Below are 23594 nucleotides of genomic sequence, written 5' to 3' on the forward strand. Positions count from 1 at the left end.
GTCTCTATGAACTTGAGGCCAGCCTGGTCTACACAGCAAGTTCCAGGACTGCCAGGGCTATGCAGAGAGACCCTGTCTTGAAAAAACAAAAAGAACAGCAACAACAAAGAAACCCTGTATTTCTTTTAACTATGGTTTAAGAGGGTTCCCATAGGCCTTTGCTTTTAGCCCTGGAGGACTGGCTGGTTGTGGTGGAAGGAAAGAACCCACTCCTTTATAAGTGACTTCCACATGTGTGCTGTGACATGCACTCTGTGAAACACATGTACACACCCAGTCAACCACTCAATCAATGTAATAATGACTTATAAAAAGAAGATAAATTCCTAACCGGTAAGACAGCCAGTATCCTGTTTTGGTTTTCAGCATCCCACCACTTCATGCTTTCGGCAAGTCCCCATTGAGCTGGTTGTCAGCAAGAGCCTCCACCCATCTACTGATGCTAAAAGGCCCTAGCTACCCACATCCCTTGCACTCAGAACCTGGCACAGGACCTGGACCCATCAGTCCACATCTTGTCCTGCATCTGAGTTGTGCAGGAGTGCAGCACTGAGGAGGGCGGGGCTAATGGCGCACTTGACACACAGGAGAGCTCTTCTCACCAGGTGGCTTACAGATGTGATTTTGGACATTGACCCTCCCGAGTGGCCTTGACCTCAGTTCTCCACACCTTCTCCAGTTCTGTAAGAGGCACAGTAAAGTGGTAATAAGTTCTTCCCTTTAAGCCAACCAGCTTTAGTTTCTGTGGAATGGAGCCTTACCAGATGTGGTGGTACTTGTCTATAATCCAAGCTACTCGAGGCTTGCAAGCAAGGATCACTTGAGCCCAGAAGTTGGCAGCCAACCTGGGCAACATAATGAAATCTCATTAAATAAATAAATAAATAAATAAATAAAAAGTTTAAACATCCTTGACTTATAAATCCTCCCACAAAAATCCACCTATAACTGATAATTACTGCAATAATTGTTCCTATAAACGGTGCCCTGGGTAAAGAGAAATATTTCAACCTGTCACAAGTCCAGTACCTTACAGTAGCATAGCTTTTCCAAAGCATCTACAGGGCCAAGCAACTAAGTCTGAAAGTGCATACCCAAAGATGGGGTGCCTGAAAGCTCCTTGTATCTGGGGGCACTTTGTCCTTGTATATTTCAGCAAACTAGTGTTTGTTGAATATTCTCTGGGTAACAAAGAAGAGATTCACACAATATCTACACCTATATCCCTTGTGTTTGCATTTCAAGCGTAGTCTATGTACCAGAGCCTGTTACAAGGATCTGCAGAGACAGAAGTAGGAAGTCTAAGGGCTAAATTTTAGGCCCTAAAAGAAAGTTATTTATTTTAGCTGGGCGTGGTGATGCATACCTTTAATCCCAACACTTGGAGGCGGAGGCGGAGGCGGAGGCGGAGGCGGAGGCGGAGGCGGAGGCGGATCATTGTGAGTCAGAGGCCAGCCTAGTCTAGCTAGTGAGGACTTAAAGATTATTATTAAATATTTAATAATATTTAAATACTAAATATCTTAAAATATTATTCCTAAATAAAGAAAATTGTACCCTTTCAGTTAGCACACAAAATAATGGCGTTCGCTGTGGTATTTTTCACACACTTTGCCTTACTGTGTTCTTCATCCTCTTTCCACACTGCCTCCCCCATCTCTCCTGTTCCACTTTTTCCCTCAAACGTTGGCGCACCCGATGTGGGGTTCACTGTTGGCTTGAGACAGGGTCTCATGGGCCTGGAACTTTGCCAAGTGGGCTAAGCTAGCCGGGCAGTGAGCAGGCACCTGCCTATCGACGCCTGTCTGGCCATTGGTGGGGCTACAAGTACACATCACCATACCTGGCTTTTATGAGGGGTCTCGGATCCAGTCAAGCGCTCATGCTAGTCCCTCACTGACAGCCGTCTCTGTACCACCTTCCTTCCTCATAAAGGAGGAACCGAATCTTTCTCCTGTTAACCAGATCATGGTTCCTGTTTCCCGGTCCCCTTTCTCCCTTTCCCCCTTTCATGGTGACTAATATGTTGTGACCTCAGTCTTGGTGAATTGCTTCTGTGTATGTGAATGCCACTGTGGAGACAATAGGCTGAACCGGTTGGTACACACAGCCTCCAGAGTCCACCCTTTATTAACAATGAACTATTCTTTGGCTCAAGAAAATTTCTTACCAGTAACCTTACCAAGCCAAAACGATACAACTGCACGTCAGGATGTTCAGAAGGTTTACAACAGGCCTCTTGTACCTTCTGTCACCTGTCTCATTGCTCAGTCAGGTGGATCTGCTTTTAGGTCATGTGACTTCGGCCTAACCCCTTGTTCTATCATCTGGCGTGAACAGCAAAAGCCTTAATATAATGAAATTACATTAAAATGAAATAAGTGAGCACAAAGACGTTCGTTTCTGAAAAGTGACCTAATCTAGCTTTAGCTCAAAATAAAAGCAAATATCACACAAATCTAGGTTTTGTATTTTAGTGTTTTGAGACGGTCAGAACCCACTCTGTAGACTGGGCTGGGCTCAAACTCAAGAGGTCCCCCTGCCTCTGCCTTCCAAGCTCTGGGATTAAAGGTATTTGCCACTGCAGGCCAGCTTTTTATCTCTCTCTCTCTCTTTTTTTTTTTCTTGTTTGGTTATTTCAAGTCAGGGGTGTCTCTGTGTAGCCCTGTCTGTCCAGGAACTCACTCTGTAGACCAGTTTGACCTCAAATTCAGATCTGCATCTGTGTCCTGAGTGCTGGGATTAAAGGTGTGCACTACCACTGACCAGCTAACTTTATATCTTTATTAATTTGTGTGTGTGGGTCTTGCCAAGGCCACCAGGCTGGGATCTCCCGGTCGCTAACTGTCCGAGCTTGAATGACCCAGTCTTCTAGGAGCTCACCTTGAAGACCTTGGGATGACTTTCTCCTGACCTGTGTTGTTGTTGTTGATTTTAGCCTTCGTGGGCCTGTAACTCCCTAGGAGCCTCCTACCTCTGACTGGGTCTGGGATCCTAAGTGCTGGGATCACAGACATGCATCTCCATGCCTGGTTTGTCATTAAATTCTTCCAACAGGAGATGTCACATGAGCACTGTGACCTAGGGGTATTCATGACTTTCCAGTTCAAGTATTTATTAGCCTGGTGGTATTTGTCTGCCTGTCCGCATGTCCACTTGTCTGCTTCAACCCCCTTCCCAGGTCTCACTCCTCTCCCTTCCCCCAACAAACTTTCTTTATAGCAGATCTGTTACATGGCATAATTACTCAGGGGCACACCTTGGCACTGGCCTGCCAGGTACACCCTCACCCTTATATTTCATAACAGTGGGTGCTGGGAAGACCTCGGATTCTCAGCAAGAATAGTATGTGCACTTAACCACTGTCTCTCCAGCCATCCAGTTTATTTTCTGATTAAGGAAAAAGTATTCTCAAAACATTCTTGGCAAACACAGGAATGTTTCAAAACCAGCCAATAAGGCGCACACACAAAACAGCAGGTAACTGATATTTTAATACATCTCTGTATTGGTATAACATTAAAAAAAAAAATCAGTGCTACAGCATCGGTCTTAAAAGATTAACATTTACAACTGGAGTAAAATAAAATCTCACAAAGTTAAATGTGTTTAATGTTTCATTTTAATGCTAACCTAAACTTTTTTTTTTTTTTTTTTTTTGGTTTTTCAAGACAGGGTTTCTCTGTGTAACCCAAACTTTTTAAATGTATAAAATGGCAATATCTTACATTAAAAAGGGAGGGGGGTGCTTTCTCTGAAGCCCAGGCTGGCGTTGAACTTGATATTCTGCTGCCTCAGCTCCTGAGTGCCAGGGTGGTGTGCACATGCTACCATATTTTATTTTATTGATTTAGTACTCGTCTTCTCCTTCCTCCTTATTTTATTTTATTTTTTGTTTCCTGTTCTAAGACAAGGTCTCACTACAGAAGTTAGTCTGCAGAAGTATTGCCAGGTTTCACTGACAAAAACAAAAAACAAAACAAAACGAATCTGGTCCTCAGCCGCCAGAACTTTCCGGGCCTCTGCCAGCTCCACTCATTACTTCACTACTTTGTAAAACCCTTTGGACATTGGTTAATTGTTTGACTGGAAGCTGTAGTGGGTGGAAACTGTCACACAGATTCTTCTGGGGAAGGTGTGGCAATGAATCACAGGAGAGACTCCAAGTAGACTGAAAGGCGTCGCTCTCGCATGCACACGGCATGGGCTGTGGGCACATGGGGATCTATGCACAGTGACCCTGATTACAGACATAGAGGCCCTGAAGGGCTATAACAGCTCACAGGCAACAGTGAAACTTCCACGTAAGGCTGCAGTGCTAAAGGCGAAAAACACAAGGGCATTATGGGACACGTGCCTCTGGTCAGCTGTTGACGCTTGCTCAATCCAGACTGCTTCCTGAAACTCATCCTGTGTAGCTCATCCTCCACCGACATCCACAGCACTCCCCACACAAACGTGGCTCTTTTACAGCAGCAGCAGGCTCTGTTCCAGATGCCTGAGAAATAAAGGTGAGCCCGTATAGTCTCATAACTGCCCTATGAGGTAGGTATCATTTTACAGAGGAAACAGGCACAGAGGATTGATCAACTTGCCCAAGAGCGTAGAGTGTGACAACTGATCTTGGCTTCAAGCCCATGTTCATGAGAAAAACATTAAACTGTGCACAGCTGTATACACTGTCTCTCTCGTCTCAGTAAAGGCCCTCCCGGGTTTGAAACTGTTTTGAAATGTTTGAGTGAAATCACAGTGTTTACCTAGGATATGTTTAAACCAAGCAGAAGATGACCTGGAAGTGCCTGCTCCTCACCCAGGAGACCAACACAGAGGCAGTGACTAAACAGTGTCTAGGGGTAACCTTGCGTATCCCAATTCATCACTTTATCGTATTCTTGAATTCTTTGCTTTATGTGAGAAAGTTTGTTCTTGAGGTAATCGCAACGCTCCTTTTTTTCCAGAAATGAAGGGTCCTAGGAAAGAAACAGTCGTCATCCAGTGCCGCTTCCCTCAGTGGTTAACCCAAACAAGAAAACAGCTGACACAGCAGGATTGCCAGAGATACGACCTGCATGACCTGCACGATTACAACAGCCGTGCCTTCTCCTTTCAACACAAAATACCCTATGTTTTAGGTTCACAGCAAAACCAAGGGGAATACACAGAGTAGGGGTACCCTTAGGAGTCAAAATACATGAAAAGGTAAGTGTAGGAAATATGAATAAAGTCTCTCCCACGTCTTTTCCAACTCCCGCCTTCACGGCATATCGGGTTGGAAGGGACTCCATGGAGAGACATTTAATAATTTAGCTTAAAAGAAACCAAAAGCCTATCAGTTATTACCGGTGTACCAGGACAAGGACATGTTGACCCAGAAAATTACTCACATTCTTCTTTTTCCTAAACTCTTCATGAATTCTTGAAATTCTCTCGTGTTCCTAAAAATAATATATTTTTATTAGTTAAAACACGTATTTACTCAGATTATGTCTTTCAGCACACTAGGAATTAGAACAGAAAACTATTTTGTCAAGTATGGCAGAACCCGCCCGTAATTCTGATATGGGGGTAGGGTGGGGTAGGGTAGGGGCCTCCCGTCCTCCGTCCCGTCCTCCCTCCCCTCCTGCCTCCCACTATGAATTCTCAATCTGTCTGGGCTACAGAGGGAGACCCTGCCTCAAAAACAAAGCTCTCTGTTTCAAAGCCAGACAGAAAACACTTGCACAAAAATATAATCCACTGGACAAATGTCTGCACATTAACTACCTCCCAGGTGCTGGTCTCCAGGAGTGTGACAAGCAGCCCTGTGACCCTGGGTTAGCCATTTGTCCTAACATTCTTTTTCCCTGAAAATAATATCCATAGCCACCTCAAATGGTCTTCAGGAGGGTCACTTATGAGCAATGATCCTAATAAAGAGCTTGGTGCATAAAGACCACGGCACTGGCTGTGACCACCCTCTCTGTCCTTATAAAGCTCCTCCTGGTGAATCAGGTGTGAAAAAAAAGGCTGGGGCTATTCAATATTCAGCTCTTCCTGAGAACAGCTAATATAAGGTTCCTTCTGATTTTATTATAAGCTTTATAATAAATAGAAGGTGTGTGAAGAGGTTGACGCCTCAGTAAGACAGACGATTATGGAACTATTTCCATTCCTCCATGAATGCCTTGTTTTTCTTTATACGACTTTTCCTCCTTCTCTTCCTCCTCCTTCTTCTTTGGTGTTTTTGAGACAGGGTTTCTCTGTGTAGCCCTGGCTGGCTGGTTGGAACTCACTCTCTAGACCAGGCTGGCCTCGAACTCAGAAATCTGCCTGCCTCTGCCTCCCAAGTGCTGGGATTAAAGGCACTTACACAACTTCTCGTGAGACAAGATCTCACACTGTTCCCTTGGCCTAGAACTCCTGGGCCCAGCAGCTTCTCCTGCCTAGTTCCCAAGCAGCTGGGACAGCAGGCTTGTGCCACCACACGTGGCTCTTCTGGCACACCTCTGAAGACCTCTAAGCTTAGCTACCCTCTTGGACCTGTGGCTCTTAAGTGTTTTCTATACAGTGATAACTGACATGCTACCTCAGTGTTTGCTGGGTCTCTCCTGCTTCCTGGAATGAGTGTGTCTTAGTTAACACTATTCCATTGCTTCAGGGTCGGGGAAATGTCATTACGATATACATAGTTATCTTAGATAACTCATAATCAAGAATGATTTAGGGGCTGGTGAGGTGGCTCAGCAGGTAAGAGCACCCGACTGTTCTTCCAAAGGTCCTGAGTTCAAATCCCAGCAACCACATGGTGGCTCACAACCATCCGTAACAAGATCTGGCGCTCTCTTCTGGAATGTCTGAAGACAGCTACAGTGTACTTACATATAATAAATAAAAAATCTTAAATAAAAAATAAAAATAAAATAAAAAAAGAATGATTTAAATGTGTGTGTATATATATATATATATATATGAATGATATGATAAAAACAAAGATTCCCCCCAATTAATGTAGGTTCTCAGAAGAAAAATCTGTTGGTATCTGTGTGTATATTCAAATACATAAATTCTTCTAAACATTTAAAAAAATTTGCATGAGGGACCAGCTAGGTGACTCCATTGTTTTTGAGACAGGGTCTCACCATGTAGTCCTCACTGGCCTGGTATTCAATATATAGATGAAGCTGGCCAGGAACTCAGAGATCTGCCTGCCTCTGCCTCCTGAGTGCTGAGATGAAAGGTGTGTGCCATCCATGTCTGGTCAGCCTCATTCTCATTCATATTCATTCTCTCTCTCTCTCTCTCTCTCTCTTTCTCTCAAGATTTTCGAGACAGGGTTTCTCTGCATAGCCCTGGCTATCCAGGAACCTGCAATGTAGACCAGGTTGGCCTTGAACTCAAGAGATCCACCTACCTCTGCTTCCCCGGTTCTGGGACTAGAGGTGTGCGTCTCCACTGCTGGGGTTACCCCACCTCATCTTTAAAAGAATGTTTCAGAGAAAGCTTCCTCTCGTCCTCATAATTACTGCCTCCACTGTGGCTCTTCTCTTTGCTTTAGCCCTGGTGGTCACTTAGATGTGGCCATCGGAGGGGCTTAGCTCTTCTCCTAGGCCTTCCCCACAGAACCCTCTTCATTTGGGACCGAGATGGGTGGGAATGCGCTGTCCACAAACCCTCCTGGGGTTGTTCTACTCTGAGTGGGTCATTTGTCTCCTTCAATACTCTGGTACTATATACCTTTGGCAAATTGTATTCTACTTAAATAAGAAAATAAAATACTGAGTAGCTGGAGGTTGGGCTAAGGATGACAGGGTATACTCGAGACCTGAGTTTGATCTCCAGCTCTAGAAAAAAAAAAAAAAAAAGACAGCAGAAATGTTAAAAGACATTTAGTATTTAGTTATATAATTTAAATTTTTCTTTTTCCTTTTTTTCTTTTTGTAGCTCTGGGATCAAGCCTAAGGCCTTCTGTATACACTGTTTTACTAACAGGAGTGGAGACAGATGCTGCTTAGCTACTTCAAAGATCCTAAACGCATTCCTAGACAGCAGAGACAGGCGCTGGGGAATCCTGAGACCACGGCATTTGCTCCCCCATCTGCAGCTGTGGACACCGACCTGGCGGTTTTCAGAATGATGTGGTAGCCTGCTCATCACCGCATCCAGCTCGTCAAACTTCCTCAGGATGGCCTGCACTTCCGCAGACAGCTCTTTGTACTCTGAAAACTGGTCTTGGAACACAGCCTTATAGCGTTCTCGGTCGTCATCCGTCTGAATCACAGGATATTTTCTGAGGGAAAACCACAAAGCAGAGTGACAACCTTACACTGCAGGAGGTCTGTGGTGGCGTGCCTGCGGAACATGCTCAGAACTTGGGTTCTAGTCACGGAGTAGAAAACGCTGTAACTTTTACTAAAACAAGCTGAACCGGTAAAGCTGGGCAGCTTACTGCTCCCTGTCCAGATCTGGGTACCATTCTTATTTTCCAGTATGTTACCCTGGATAACAAACTAGAAGATGAAGCCCCAATGAGAGGGACTCACGCCACGTAGTCGGGCATCACGATGGGTTTCGGAATGTGGCCGGGAGGGATGTGCCCACTCAGCAGCTCGGGCATCATTTTAGTTGTTGTTCTCAACTCTTTGACATTCACTTCGTGATCTCTCTGCCGGTCACTGGTGGCCACTTCACACTGTAGGAGCAGAGGAAAAGGGCTGGTGTGAACACGGGGGGGGGGGGGTTCGGGGAGAGAGTCCACCCCAGAGAGAGAGTAGGAGGAAATGAAGAGGGGGCAGGAAGAAGAAGAAAAACAACGATCACTTAAGAGTTCTGAGACCTATAGAAACGAAGGCAAGGCAGACTGAGTCAGTCAGAAGCAGCTAGGGGAGGGGACGAGCCACACTGATGGGTGATCTGAAAGGGAGGAAGCCCAGAATTCATGCTGAAACCCACTTTCTGCAAGGTGTAGTGGCACACACCTCAGCACAGGAGAGACTGGCAAGGGGGTCAGCTGGAAGCCAGCCTGGGCTACATAACAAGATCGTTTCATAACATTTCGAGTAAAACACAACGCTCCAGAAAAAAGGGTCTCCAATGTCAGTCTTTAAGAGGAACTTGCATAGGAGGACCAGTCCGAGGACAGGGAGGACCGAGGACAGGGAGGGTGTGAGTGTTCTCAAACTGCGGACTTGGGGCTCAGAAAGCTTACAGGCATGAGACAGTGGACTACAGCCACACCCTTCAATAAAAATATTACGTATTCAGGAAAGAGAAAAGAAAATGGCTGGGACAGGCTTCAAACAAAAGTCAGCAGAAGGGGGATGTAGGAGATGATGATACAGAGGAATGTTCTAGAATAGGCAGTCAAAGCAGGTCAGTATTCAATGGCACTGCACCCAAAACAGTCTCGCCAAGGTTTGCAGACGCCAGAAGAAGGGTTCAGAGAGGATAAAGGAAACCCTCAAAGTCACACAGCAAGTAACGAGAAAAACCACAATTAAACTCTAAGTAGTAAACTCTAAGTATTTCATTTTTGTGATACCGGAGACCGAGCCCAGAGTTTTTGAGCATCCCAGGCAAGTGTTCTAGCACTACACTGTAACACAAGTCACTGATACTTTAAATTGGTGTTCCTCAACCTGTGGGCCTGGATCCATTTGTATGTGTATGTGCGTGTGTGTGTGTGTGTGTGTGTGTGTAATGACCCTTTCAATTCATAACAGTAGCAAAGTTACAGTTATGAAGTAGCAACAAAAATAACTTTATGGTTATTTATGTTTATAAATATAACTTTATTTAACATAAGAAATTGTATTACAGGGTCAAACATTAGGAAGGTTGAAAACACTGCCTTAAATGAATAATGTGCGTAAACTTGTTTACTTTAATGTATACTGTTCACACGCTAAACCTCCCCGAAGTTCCAGAAGCATGCTAGACACAAGTCTGGTGAATGAAGCTGGCAGTGCCAACCCCTCTGGGGAAACATGGCTGTTCCCTGATGCAGAAGCATCTTTCTCCATTACTAGTCCCTTAAACCTACAAAACAAAACAAAAAACAAAAAACAAAAAACTAAAAGTGCAGAAATGCAATGGTTTTGAACCTTGCCCTCAGTTGCTATGGCAACTTTTAAAAACTGCTTCTGTTTTCCCACTTCCCTGCTTTGGGACTGGTCTTGAGGTTTGGTTTAACATTAGCTCACTGTCAAGGCCACCAGCTATTACCTCATCGGAGAGCAGAGGCCTGGTTAGTGGGAGTTGTTAACTAGCCCAGAGAAAGGGATCTGCAAAGGGGAAGCTCCAGACCCACAATCACAGCGAGGTACTGGGACCCAAAGTCAGAAAACCCAAGTGGAGGCAGGACACGGAAACAGGGATGAGGATGTCTCGCTCATGAGACTTGAATATGAACGTCCCCACGGCTCATGAGTTTGAGTACTTGGTCCCCAGTTGATGGCATGTCAGAGACCAGGTTGAGAAAGCCCAGGCATCTTACACCCAGGGCATCCCGCAGCCCAGGCATCTTACACCCAGGGCATCCCACAGCCCAGGTGTTTTCACAGTATGCATCTAGGAGCCACATAGTTCTTTGTCAAGAGCCCTTCCCCCTCTCTCTCTCTGCAAGGCCACTCCTGGGAACCAGCAAGACCTAAACAGACATCAAGGACTGAGGGAGTCTTCTCACATTCCAGAGCTGCCCAGAGCTGTCACCTTGAACTGTTAGGAGGATCCGGACTCTGAGATAGGACTCTTAGATAAGCCTCCCTATGTCCCAGGGCAGTGGCACCAAGGACCCTAGATGAATCACTAAATGTATTAGACTTGCAAATAACTCTTCCGAATTATTTCTCTCACTGTATACCTTTGATCACTCCCCCAACCCCTCTCCAAATTGTATATAACCTGAGTATTTCCCCTTAGTAAAAGAGACTATGACAAACATGCATGGTCTCCGTCTCTTTCTTTATTCCCATTTCTCTCTAGGTTTGTGATCCCCCTCAAGGACCATGGAATAAAGTGTCCCGTGGGCCGGGACAGTGGCACTGCCTGGAAAGGATGAGGGGGTGTGGCTTTGTGAGAGGAGGTGTGTCACTGGGGGCGGGCTTTGAGGCTTCAGGTGCCCATGTCATTCCCAGAGTTTCTCTTTCTCTCTACCTCCCGCTTCCTGCCATGCCTTTGCTCTGCTGTTGTGGACTCTAACTCTCTGAAACCACAATCCCCAAATTAAATTTTTTTCTTTCCAAGTTGCTGTGGTCATGGTGTTTTTTTTATCCCAGCAACTGAAAAGTAACTGGGACACTTGGGGGATGCCTTTTGATGAAGACCACAGTCGTTCCACTGTGCTCTCTGATGTCTAGCATGCTGTTCCTCATACCTCAACTGTGAACACGACTCCAGAGATTAAACGTAAGAGGACGTTTGGTTTGGGGTGGTGGTTGTTTGTTTGTCTTTTTGTTTTTCAAGAGAGGGTTTCTCTGTGTGGCCCTGGCCATCCTGGAACTCAGAGCTCCACCTGCCTCCACCTCCCAAGTGCTGGGATTCGAGGTGAGCGCCACCACCACCTGGCTTAGAGGAAGTATTCTGACTTGAATAGATGGATTTTGATTGCATGGTGCTTCTCTTTAGCATCGAACTATGTGACACTCAAGACTTCTGTGTACCAGCTCAGGAAGGCTTCCCAGGATGGATTGTTCTGGAACTCACCAACAGCCCTTAGGCAGACAGTACCCATGTCTTGGCCAAAGGCATGAACTTGGCCCAGGCAGACACGCTGGAAGGTAGCGTCCAGAATTATTTAAGACAAAAAAAAAGGTCAGGTAAATACTACTCATTTGATCTGCTTGCTTATTTTAGAGACAGGGTTTCACTCTGTCTGGTCTGAAACTCACTACCCTGGTCTAGTTCCAAACACACGGTAACCCTCTTGCTTCAGCCTCCAGAATACGGAACTATGGCTTTGAGCCACCATGCCTGGCTCAAGCACCAATCATTTTCTGGTTTACCTGTTAATATGAGAGCCTGGGGTTGGGCCCCGGTTTCGGGACAAGCCGCACACTCTCCTGGTTACAAGCATGTATGAAGGAGACAGAAAAGGCCGCAGAGTCAAGGTTTAACACAGCCTCTTTCCTGTCTCTTAGCTAAAACTTGTCCTGTTAGCAAATACTGGAAATGCTCTTTGATAATCCAGGACAAAGGAATTAAACATGGGGACAGACAAGTGGCACTATGGACTTCACTACACTTTACAATCTCGGAGGGGGCTAGGTGGACACCCTGTGGATGAGAAGCACGGACCTGTGCCCAGTGCACGTCTGCACAAGTTCTGACGTTCCCTGAGTGTACACACAGGCCCAACCCAAAGCCACCCCGGCATCCTCAGTTGATCCTCCCACCCGATCAACTGTTAGATACGCAGATGCCTAAACTCTAGCACAGGTCTGCTAAATGTAAATGTTATTATGGGTTTTTTTTAATTCCATTTATTTGTTAGGGTGGAGGGGCACATGTGCCACAGCCCACAGGAGTCAGTTCTCTCCTTCCTCCTTGTACTTCCTCAGACCAAACTCAAGTCCTCAGGAAAAGTGGCACATGAGCCAGTCAGGCACAATAGGGCCTATTTCAATAAGCTAGCTAGCTGATATGTTTGCATAATAAAGTTTGAGAACTCCAGGCTAAACGAACATTTGCACTGCTCAGGGAAATTTATCTGCCCAATTTAAAAAAAAAAAAAAAAAAAAAAAAAAAAAAAAAACCTGCCCAGAGGTAGGCCTTTATTAGAATGTTTTGCTATACCTGATCTTATTTTATGTCTATAAAACATTTTGTTAAAAAAAAAAAAAATTACTGCTGGGCAGTGGTGGTGCACGCCTTTAATCCCAGCACTTGGGAGGCAGAGACAGGCGGATTTCTGAGTTCGAGGCCAGCCTGGTCTATAGAGTGAGTTCCAGGACAGCCTGTCTCAAAATAAATAAATAAATAAATAAATAATAAAACCATAAGGTTCAGCCTACTATACAGCTCAGTTGATGGACAGGAAATGCAAGTTCAGAGAAGATGAGTAATTTCCCTAGGACCAAAGGGCAAGAAGGCAACAGCACAGGTGTCCTGATTCAGAGCAGCTCAATTCTAAAGTTCACCTCTTCTCCGGTCTCTCCCAAGCCGCTCTGCCAAACCATCCCTGTTAGGATCCTGGGAGAAAAACCATACCCGTGAAAAGCTGGAGCTCAAGAACCTTCCATCAGGTGTCTCATTGGCTCAGTTCAATTAATTCATGGGAGTCTCTCTTGGAATATACCGAAGGTTTTTCTACAGTGATCCGTCTCCAGGGAGGGGCCTTTAAAAGGGTGGTTTGGCTTCAGCTTCCGTATTTTAGAAGGAATCAAGAAAGCTGTAGGTCAAACGACTTCCAGAGTAAGAATGGGCATTTCATACAGGCATGGAAGCATACACCGTTTAGTCCTAGCACTTGGGAGGCAGAGGCAGGTTGAGATCCAGGATAGCCAGGGGTACACAGAGAAACCCTGTGTGTGTGTGTGTGTGTGTGTGTGTGTGTGTGTGTGTGTGTGTGTGTGTGTGTGTGTGTCAGGGCGGGGGGACAGAAAAAGAGTGGGCATTCTATATTCTTAACTATTCCAGGAGCTCTCAGAATAAAGAACCTGGAAATACACTGTGGCCCCCTAGCCAGCCTGACAGAGGTGCCCTAGAACTCTCTAACAGATCGTAATAGCCCCGTCCCACCTGTATGTTCGTTCCATCAGGCAGGAACACTGACAGCTGATCGTTGAGGGCTGCTTTCTCCAGCATCTTCCTGGCTTTTTTTTAGGTTGACTCTACTCTGCATGAATTTTATCAGTCAATCCCACTGCCTCAGGGGGAATAACCAGGAACCCATACATTCTACCCTGGGGAAGCATAATTGCTACTACTACAGCACTGCCCGGTAAGATGGCTCTGTCCGGCCCAATTACTGGGAAATAAGCAATTGCAAAGTGGACGCCTTAAAACATCCCCAAAGATGACAGACAAATGACTGATGGGTGAATGGATGGATTTCAGTGCTGGGGACTGAACCCAGGGCTTTACACACATTAGGCAGGCAAGCATTCTACCACTGACTTGAGGATGTTTTGAACATACTTCCAAATGTTAGCACGCTGCATGATTTTGATACTAGATTTTTCACATTATCTGTTAATAAATGTTAGCATTTATAAAATTGATTTCCCATGTGAAATGGTATATGTGTGTGTACATGCATGTGTGCACTGCTGCGCTCAAGTTTCTACCCTGACTTAGCTGCGATGTGAATGTGTAAGTGAAATAAACCCTTCCCTCCCCAGCTGGCTTATGGTCACGGTGTTTTATCTCAGCAATAGAAACTTTAACTAAGACAATGACCTTGAACTTCGATTCTCTGGTTTTTACCTTCCACATGCTGGGATTACAGCCACGGGCCACGATCTCTAGTTTGTATAGGGAGGGGAATCCAGAGATTAGTTCCTGCTGGGCAAGCACTGAGCTAGCTACATCCCAGCCTCAGGAAGAATGACTTCCACTGAAGAAAAATTAGTCAGGCATAGTTAGTAAGTTCTGCAGCACAGGAGGCAGAAGCAGGAGCAACATGCATTAAAGGTCAAACTGGGCTGGGCAGTGGTGGCGCATGCCTTTAATCTCAGCACTTGGGAGGCAGAGGTAGGTGGATTTCTGAGTTTGAGGCCAGCCTGATCTACAGAGTGTGTTCCAGAACAGCCAGAGCTACACAGAGAAACCGTCTCGAAAAACAGAAACAAAACAAAACAAAACAAAAGGCAATAGCAAGAACTTATCTCAAATAATTAAACACATGAGAAAGACAACCATGTGCACTTACAAAAAAAAAAAATTCATGTAAGAAAATGAAAAGGGGTTCTAGAGAAGACTGCCTGGTTTGGTCCTGTTAGTATCAGAAAAAAAAGCTGAAAGTCAGAGCTGGAGAGATGGCTCAGTGGTTAAGAGCACTGGTGTGTTTTCAGAGGACCTGGGTTCAAGTTCCAGCACCCACATGGCAGCTCACAACAGCCAGGGGACCTGACACCCTCACACAGACATACTTGCAGGCAAACTGCCAATGTTCATAGAATACCAATATAATAAAAAGCTGAAAGTCCTCATCTGAGCTCAAAACCATACTTGCACACATAAACAATAGCCAATCTGCAGAGACCACATAACAAACTAATGGAGCTCTTACCACTCTCCGTTTTGATGACAACGACGGGTCATTTATCTGGAATAAAAACAACACAAGAGTTAAAATGACTCCGAGGGGCTGACTACAGTACTTACTGCTCTTGTGCACAACTACCTGTAACATCCACATCAGGAGAACCTCCGCCCTCTTCTGGCCACTTTGGGCACTGCACACACGAGTACCAGTCACATACACAGACAACACATATACACATCAGTAAACTAGAAGCTACTTTGCAACGGTTTCCATCTGTTTGCATCCCCAGTTCCCAGAGGTCGGCCCTCTCTTGATGTCTGTTCTCCACACTCGTTTGCCCATACTTCTCTGGGCCAGTGGGGAGCCAGAGGACGACAGGTAACTGGCTCTGTTTTAGCCAGGAGCATGGAGAGGATTTGGAGAAATGGGATGGGGGTTACTATTAGGTAACTTGCTTAAATTACTTAGGTTACTTTTACCTTGACTGTTTTTGATTGTTTTTTATTTTGATTTTGTTTTGATTGTTTGATGAGATATGATCTTGCTATGTACCCCAGGCTAGCTTAGATTAGGGTTAGGGTCACAGCTATAATGCCAGCACTCAAAGCAGAAGCAAGAAGATGGCAACAAGGTTAAGGCCAGCCTGATCCACGCTAGCTGTGACCTAACATGCCCAGTACCCTGGATAATTAAATGTTGATATAGTAATTTTATAACAGACAAAAGTCTGTTATGGCACCTTCAATAACTCAAATTTAATTCAAATATTGTAAAAAAAAAAAATCTTAATAAAAGTTTTTAAAGTGCCGGGCATGGTGGTGCATGCCTTTAATCCCAGCACTTGGGAGGCAGAGGCAGGCAGATTTCTGAGTTCGAGGCCAGCCTGGTCTACAGAATGAGTTCCAGGACGGCCAGGGCTACACAGAGAAACCCTGTCTCGAAAAGCCAAAAAAAAAAAAAAAAAAAAAAGCTTTAAAATGAACACGCTGGCTTACACCTGTAATTCTGGCTCTCTGGGAAGCTGAGGCAGGAGGATTATGGTGAGTTGTACGCCAACCTGGGCTACATAGTGAAAGCTCCTCTCAAACAAAACAAAGTTGTTGGGTTTTCATTTGGCTTGGTTTGGCTTTACAGACAAGTTTTCTCTGTAGCCCTGGCTGTCCTGGAACTCACTCTGTAGACAAGGCTGAGAAAGCCAGAAAATCAGAAATCCGCCTGCCTCTGCCTCCCTAGTACTGGGATTAAAGGTGTGCACTACCACTGCCCAGCTTGATGTTTAGTTTTAACACAAACACTGTCATTCTTTTCTGGTTTTGCTTTTTGAGACTGAGATCCCAGCCCAGGCTGGCCTCAAACTATGTGGCCCTGGCTGGACTTGAACTCACGATCTTCCTGCTTCAACTTCCCAAGGGAAGAAGTTACAGGTGTAAGGCACTATTCCCATTAGCCAACCAACCTCCTTTGTATGTGTGTGCATGTGTCTGCCTCTGATGATGTGGGTTCTTAAGCCTCCACACCATACATGTGAAGGTCAGAGGGCGGCCTAGGGTGTTAACCCTTAGGTACCTACTCTTTGTTTGAGACGGGGGCTCCACTGGCGAGCTTCAGGGCATCCTCCTGTCTCCACCTCCCAGCACTATCGATTACAGGTGCATGCCAACTTTTTTTTAACTTTTCTTTTTTTAAAGATTTATTTATTTATTACTTATATGAGTACACTGTCGCTGTCCTCAGACACACCAGAAGAGGGCATAAGACCTCATTACAGGGTTGTGAGCCACCATGTGGCCACCATGTGGTTGCTGGGAATTGAACTCAGGACCTCTGGAAGAGCAATCAGTGCTCTTACCCGCTGAGCCATCTCTCCAGCCCTTTCTTTTACTTTTTTTTTGTTTTTTAAAGATTTATTTATTTATTATATGTAAGTACACTGTAGCAGTCTTCAGACACTCCAGAAGAGGGAGTCAGATCTTGTTACAGATGGTTATGAGCCACCATGTGGTTGCTGGGATTTGAACTCTGGACCTTAGGAAGAGCAGTCAGTGCTCTTACCCACTGAGCCATCTCACCAGCCCCTCTTTTACTTCTTAAAGAGACCTAGTGACTTATTACTCTGGTTCTCATGGTTGATTGAGCTACCCACCTATGAAATCTTAGTGTTATTTCCAGGGGGGAAAAAAAATAAATTGTAGTATTTAAATGCATACGTCCCTCCTATAAGTGAAATATTTCATGGGGTTTTATTAAATTTTATCTTAGGAAAGAATCAAAGCTGTTCCTGAACTTGCTTTGATGATGAGAAACCTAATCCATGTTATTTCTGTTTTTTATGTGTTACATATATTATTGTGTACATATTGTATATACGTAAGATATATGATGTAATTTAAGTTATTTTCATTTACCTAAACTCAGTGGCCATGTCCTTCTCTGCATCAGCCAGCCACCACAACGCACTTAGCTAACAAGCTACTGTGTGCTGTGGTGTCTCTGCAAGAACAAGCAGACCCAGCCGAGTGGCTTATCCCAGTGAGCCGCTGAGAAAGGCATTCTGAAAGTCAGCTCATTTAAATACAGATGGATACAGATGGATACAGATACAGATGCACAATGACTCTGACAAAGCTTTGAGGATGATGTATTTTTAAGAGCCACAGAAAAGGAAAGCAAGGCAAGAGAAAGGTACCGAGAAGCCCCCACCCACCCCACCCACCCACTCCCACCCCATCCGCCCCCCCTACGCACCTCCTGCTGCTCCAGGAACTCCCGATGTCTCCGAGCCGCCTCGTGCCTCCACAGCTTTAGGCAGACCAGGGCGCTGACGAGGTAAACTATCATGGTGACAAACAGGAAGATCATTGCAGCTATCTGACCTCCTTCTACCCGGCAGAACACCGCATTCATTGGCGTATTAAATAACGGGTAGTAGCAGAGTCCACCTCGGTTGGTATCGTTCACATAGACTATGGCTGCAGCCATGTACAGGATAAACAACGCAACGTTGACTCCGAACTCAGTCAGGGGCCACCAGTTAGAGTCCAAGAGGATGGTGCGGTAGTACATGGACATGCCAAGCACCAGAATAATAATGGTGGTGACCCAAGCCAATCCAGCCACCACGAGGACGAAGGGGGTCTTGGGGCCACTGTAGTAATAACCCCCATACGTATTGCCGAGGCTGCCCATACCTCCCATGCCATAGGGCTGTGTATAGCCAAACAAGTTGTACCACTCGTTGTCCTTGTGGATGTAAGCCGTGACACACGCGAAGACGCCGGCCCCCAGAAGCAGTTCCACCACACCCAGGATTCTCAGCAGGCCTGCCCACGACTTCATGTAGGCGTAGCGCAGGTTGTATTCCTCTACCTTCTCACTATACGTCCGCGCCGTCTGCGTGCGCCGGTCTAAGGATGCATAGGGGTCGTGGGGAAACATGGCATCTGCCTCGTGCTGGGAATTAAAGGTGCCTTGTGACCCTCCGGAAGGGTCTTTGTAAGGGTGGTGGTTTGCTCTTGCGGGAGAGGCTGGAGGTGAACACTCCACACCATCGGAGATGTGTCTGATATCAGACACCGGGTTGTCCCATTCTGGGTCCTTTTTCTTCCCTCTGAAGAAGTTCTTCCAGGAGTCGGGAACAAAGCGTCTTACCGGCTTGAGGTCTGGTGCCACGGCTGGTTCCTCTGTGTCACTTGAGTAGAAGCTGGGGCCGAATGGTGGCTGTAATGGGAGAGGGGGAGGAGGCAGAGGATCTGCGCTCACAGCCAGCTCACTGCTGTGAAGAGACTGGAACGTTCTTACGGTACCATCTGGACAAGGCGTGTCCCTGGGAACCTCACTATAGCCCCTGTCCCGAATCCTGGACCTTCCGTCACTTGACGACATTTGTGATTTTCACACCTGTGGCCAAAATTAAAGGTAATATTCATGCTTAGTTACTTTATCCTTCATAAATAAAATCCAGTTATTTTATTCGCTTAGTTACAAAACGTGTATTCAGGTGGCAAACATGATTATATCCAAGTTTTATTGTATATAAAATGATAAATATATATTTATTATATTTATAATATATATGATATTTTAAATGCATATAACAATTATATTTATCCAGAAATATACTTAAGTATTCTATGACATTTTAAGAGCAGTTTTAAATATTAGTTTTGGACTTTATATAATAAAACATTTAAGTCTAATTTATGTATGACTTTTATAGACAAAAAATAAAAACAAGGGGGCTGGTGAGATGGCTCAGTGGGTAAGAGCACCCGACTGCTCTTCCAAAGGTCTGGAGTTCAAATCCCAGCAACCACATGGTGGCTCACAACCATCCATAACAAGATCTGACTCCCTCTGGAGTGTCTGAAGACAGCTACAGTGTACTTACATATAATAAATAAATAAATAAATCTTAAAAAATAAATAAATAAATAAATAAAAACAAAAACGAGCAATACAGAATGTTAATATATTCCCAAGTACAGTCTTGTCTTTAAACATCTAAATCAAAATATTTACGAGTCTGAGCATACCAAGATTTGATGGCTCAGCAAATACTCTTCATTTTCATTAGCCCACTTTTTGCTTTGGAATGGCTAAGGGGCCATTAAAGCAGTCTTAACAGGCAGCAATTAGGAGGCCTTTCCCTTCCTAATCAAAAAGTTAGCCAAGGGGCTAGACCTCTGTCTGCTCTTCTGAAGGATCTGGGCGATTCTCAGTACCCACATGGGGGGCTCACAGAAGGCTGTAACCCGAGTCCCAGGGGATCTGACGCCCTCTGCTGGCCTCTAGGGGACTGCATCTATGTGGTGCGCTGACATCTGTGCAAGCAAAACACTCATACATACAAAATAAAACAGTGTGGGGTGCTTGCTTCTTTCCTCCTAAAATATTAACAGCTGGCACTAGACTTAGAGACTGAGCTCTCCGAGGTAAAAAGTCACAGCTGTGGCTCCCCAGAACCAGTGTAAAACAGCAGCAGCACTAACTGCGAACACCACTGTTCCCAGAGCAATTAATTATCTAAATGCAATTAATTGCTGTTACCATGGACAACTAAAGCATCTTAGGAGTAGAATAACTAGAATTCAATATACCTGAAAAAATTAAAAAAAAATTTCAAAATACACTTTGACTAAGTCTATTGCCTTCCTTGATGAAAGCAATGATATATATATATATACACACACAATGGGGGGATAAAATATGGAGTGCAAATAAATAAATTAAATTTAAAAATATGTATACAATTAAAAAAGAAAAACCCACTTGCTGATATACTGCCAGGTTAGAGGCACACTGACTTTCACCCTTCAACTTGTTTATGCCTTTTTTATTGGATATTCAAGTAGACATATGGTACTATACTTGAAATTAGGACAAATTTAAATGGGCGCTCTTACTTTAAGGTGTTGAGCAATTTGGAAATTTTACTTGTACAATGGAGACCCATTAGTCAACAAAGATTGTCTGAGAACCTCCCGTGAGTCAGACACACCCAGGTTGTAGTTAAGTTCCCTGCCTTTATGGAATTTAGATCCTACTGTGGGTGGCAGGTGATAGAGAAACAAAATACATAATGCCCCAAGGGTCAAAGTCTTTAAGAGGAGAAAGGAGGGCCCTGCAGGCAGTTGGTTACAGCTTTAGCATGGTGAGGGACGTCTTGGTGGAGAAAGCAACAAATATGGAAATAAAGGTGAAACCAAGCAGATGTCTGGGTGCTCTAGGCAAACAGGAACAGCTACAGTGCCTAACATGCTAAGGAAATACCCAATCAGAGAGCTCAGCAAGGAAGCAACGGAATGAGCCGCACAGTAGGTCCAACACCAAATGAGTCACGTAAGATCTTAAATCTACTGGCTATGAAAGGGTTGTAAGAAGCCATCAGAGGATTGGGAGTTGAGGAGTGACAGGATCTGACTTGTTTTAATAGGATCTCTTTGGATGTGGTATTCAGAGTTCAACCCAGATGGTGAAGGCTGACGTGAGGAGGCTGTTGATACATGCCCCAAAGGATCATGGGAAGAACCACGGAGACAGCAAGGCAGGACATGTAAAACTGCGGAATTTAAATGTAATCAAAAGTGGGGAGGGTAGCATTGGGAACCTCTGTACCCCACAAGTCAGCATCAGTAACTACCCCTCTAAGACCAGTCCTATTCCGAGTTCACTATTCCTTCCCTGTCCTCATCCTCCACCAGGTTACTTAGAAGCAGGCCCAGAGGGCCTGAAGAGATGGCTCAGTGGTTAGAGACAATGGCTGCTCTTCCAGAGGACCCGAGTTCAATTCCCAGCCTCCTATAGAGGCTCACAACCAACTATAACTCCAGTTCCAAATGATCTAACAGGCCCTTCAGCTTCCGTGAGCACTGCACACATGTGGTGCAGACACACATGCAGGCAAAACACCCACATAAAACAAACAAACAAAAAAAATAAATGCTAGACCTCTATCTGATCACTTTATGGTAAATTCATTTCTCCATCCTGGGAGAATGGCAGATTTCATGAGAGTTACAGCAGCCCCTTAGGAATCCAGGTGGAGACGCAGCCTGTCAGAGAGTAGATACTGTCACCAGACCAGACAACCACCCAACAGATCAGTGGTTCTCAGCCTTCTTAACGCTTCTATCTTTTAATACAGTTCCTCATGTTAGGGGACCACCAACCATAACATTATTTTTGTTACTTCATAACTGTAATTTTGCTACCATTATGAACTATAATGTAAATATCTGTTTTCTGATGGTCTCAGGGGATCCCTGTGAGAGGATCATGCCCCACACGGTGAACCACTGTAATAGATGGAACACAGAGGAAAGAGTCCAGGAAGAAATTTCAGGGTCCTCTAATAAAACACTCCCAAGTCTGGAGGATCGACTATGATCACCCAGAAAGGCGTGCAAGGCAAACCAGAGGCTCTCTAAATGACAACTGTCTTAGGGTTTTTACTGCTGTGATAAAACACCATGAACATATAACTTGGGGAGAAACGGTTTACTTTCACTTACAATACTCAAGTCACACTGCAACACTGAGAGAAGTCAGGGCAGGAACCCGGAGGCAGGAGCTGATGCAGAGGCCATGGAGGAGTGCTGATTACTGGTTCAGCCTAGTGGCTTGCTCAGTTTGTTTTCTTATTATCCAGGACCATCAGCCCAGCGGTGGCACCATTCATAGAGACCTGGGACCTCACATGTAAATCACCAATCAAGTAAATGGACCACAGGCTTGCCCACACACAGGTCAGTCCAGTGGGTGCATTTTCTCAACTGAGGTTCAGTCTTCTAAGAGGACTGTAACTTGTGTCAAGTTGACATAAAACCTGCCAGCACAACATCAATTATTTTTGCCCTTTTGTCTTTATCTCTTTGTTGTTTACATCTAACACATGCCTAAGAATGTAGAAGGAAAAGCACAACAAATAAACCGAACAAGGTTTGAGGAATTTAGGGTGTATATAGCTTGCACAGCATCCCACTGGTTAATTTAAATCCTAAAAATATGACTCACTGTAACGGATTCAACTCATCTTCACCTGTGGAAAACCGCTCATTTGAGTTACATCACTTTATCATTTAAATAAAACACAAAAATGTGTAGGCTAGTAGAAGAGCAAACTGTGTGTTACCTAGCAAGGAATCTCCAGCAGTATTTGACCACATCTTAAGTATACAGATACCCCTGGAGTCTTAATTGTTGTCCCTGAGCCCCCTGGGCTCCATCTAGCTCGGTCGCAGGTCTTTTGTTTGCTTGGAGCCAGGGAGTTAGGAATGCCACAGCTGTGACCAGAAAAATGGTTCACTGAGCGTCACGGGATCAAGCCTGGTCACTTTCACACACGCACAATCGCCCCTTCAGTTGGCTCTAAAGTTTTGCTGCCTCCACAAAGTGGACTGCCTCAGATACTTGGGGGTTTGGGGTGGGGGAGCAGCGGAGCTGCAGCCGCGAGCGGACCGACAGACACCCAGCATCCCCGCCAGGGTCCCCCACCTAGCCTCCCGGCACCGCGACTATACCCACCCGGTGCGTGTCCCGCCTTCGCCTTCTTCTCTGGAAAATCCACACTGGCTTCCGCCCCAATGTGGCCGTTGTCTCGGTCAGGCCAGCCGGGAAAGTGGCGAGGGCGGCGCCACCAGGCGCCCGGAAGGACGGCGGCGGTCCAGCCGGCCGCACCTGTCGCTGCAGCGAAACCCGCCCACGCCGCCCCGGAGCCCGGCGCGCCCTCGTGCTCCCGCTTCAGCCTGGCCGCGGGTGGGAGGCGGCTCCGGGGATGGGTGCCCAGGGCAAAAGGCCCACCCCGCGGGCTCGGCGTCCCGTCGCCGCATCGCGGCCCCACTCACCTGCGCGGCCGCCGGAAGAGCACGCGCTCCCGCGGGCACCGAAACTGGGACCGGGCTCCCGGGGCGTGGCC

General features: G+C 45.6%; 1 protein-coding gene across 2 annotated transcripts; it reads right to left on the reverse strand.

Annotated features, from left to right (window-relative positions):
* Nucleotides 1–3645: 3645 nt before the first annotated feature.
* Marveld2 (MARVEL domain containing 2) lies at nt 3646–23558 on the reverse strand. 2 transcript variants are annotated; one of them, XM_029544012.1, is made up of 7 exons: nt 23524–23558; nt 17927–19078; nt 15206–15241; nt 8520–8668; nt 8095–8266; nt 5385–5435; nt 3646–4970 (listed from the first exon to the last, which is right to left on the reverse strand). In XM_029544012.1, exons 2-7 carry the CDS (start codon nt 19061–19063, stop codon nt 4848–4850), a joined length of 1668 nt encoding a protein of 555 aa, XP_029399872.1. In that variant the 5' UTR covers nt 19064–19078; nt 23524–23558; the 3' UTR covers nt 3646–4847. The 2 variants fall into 2 exon arrangements, with proteins under 2 accessions (XP_029399872.1, XP_021064346.1); XM_021208687.2 differs by lacking the exon at nt 23524–23558 and adding an exon at nt 23204–23286.
* Nucleotides 23559–23594: the final 36 nt, after the last annotated feature.

This window comes from Mus pahari, chromosome 11 (genome assembly GCF_900095145.1).
Source record: "Mus pahari chromosome 11, PAHARI_EIJ_v1.1, whole genome shotgun sequence".
Classification (NCBI taxonomy): Eukaryota; Metazoa; Chordata; class Mammalia; order Rodentia; family Muridae; genus Mus; species Mus pahari.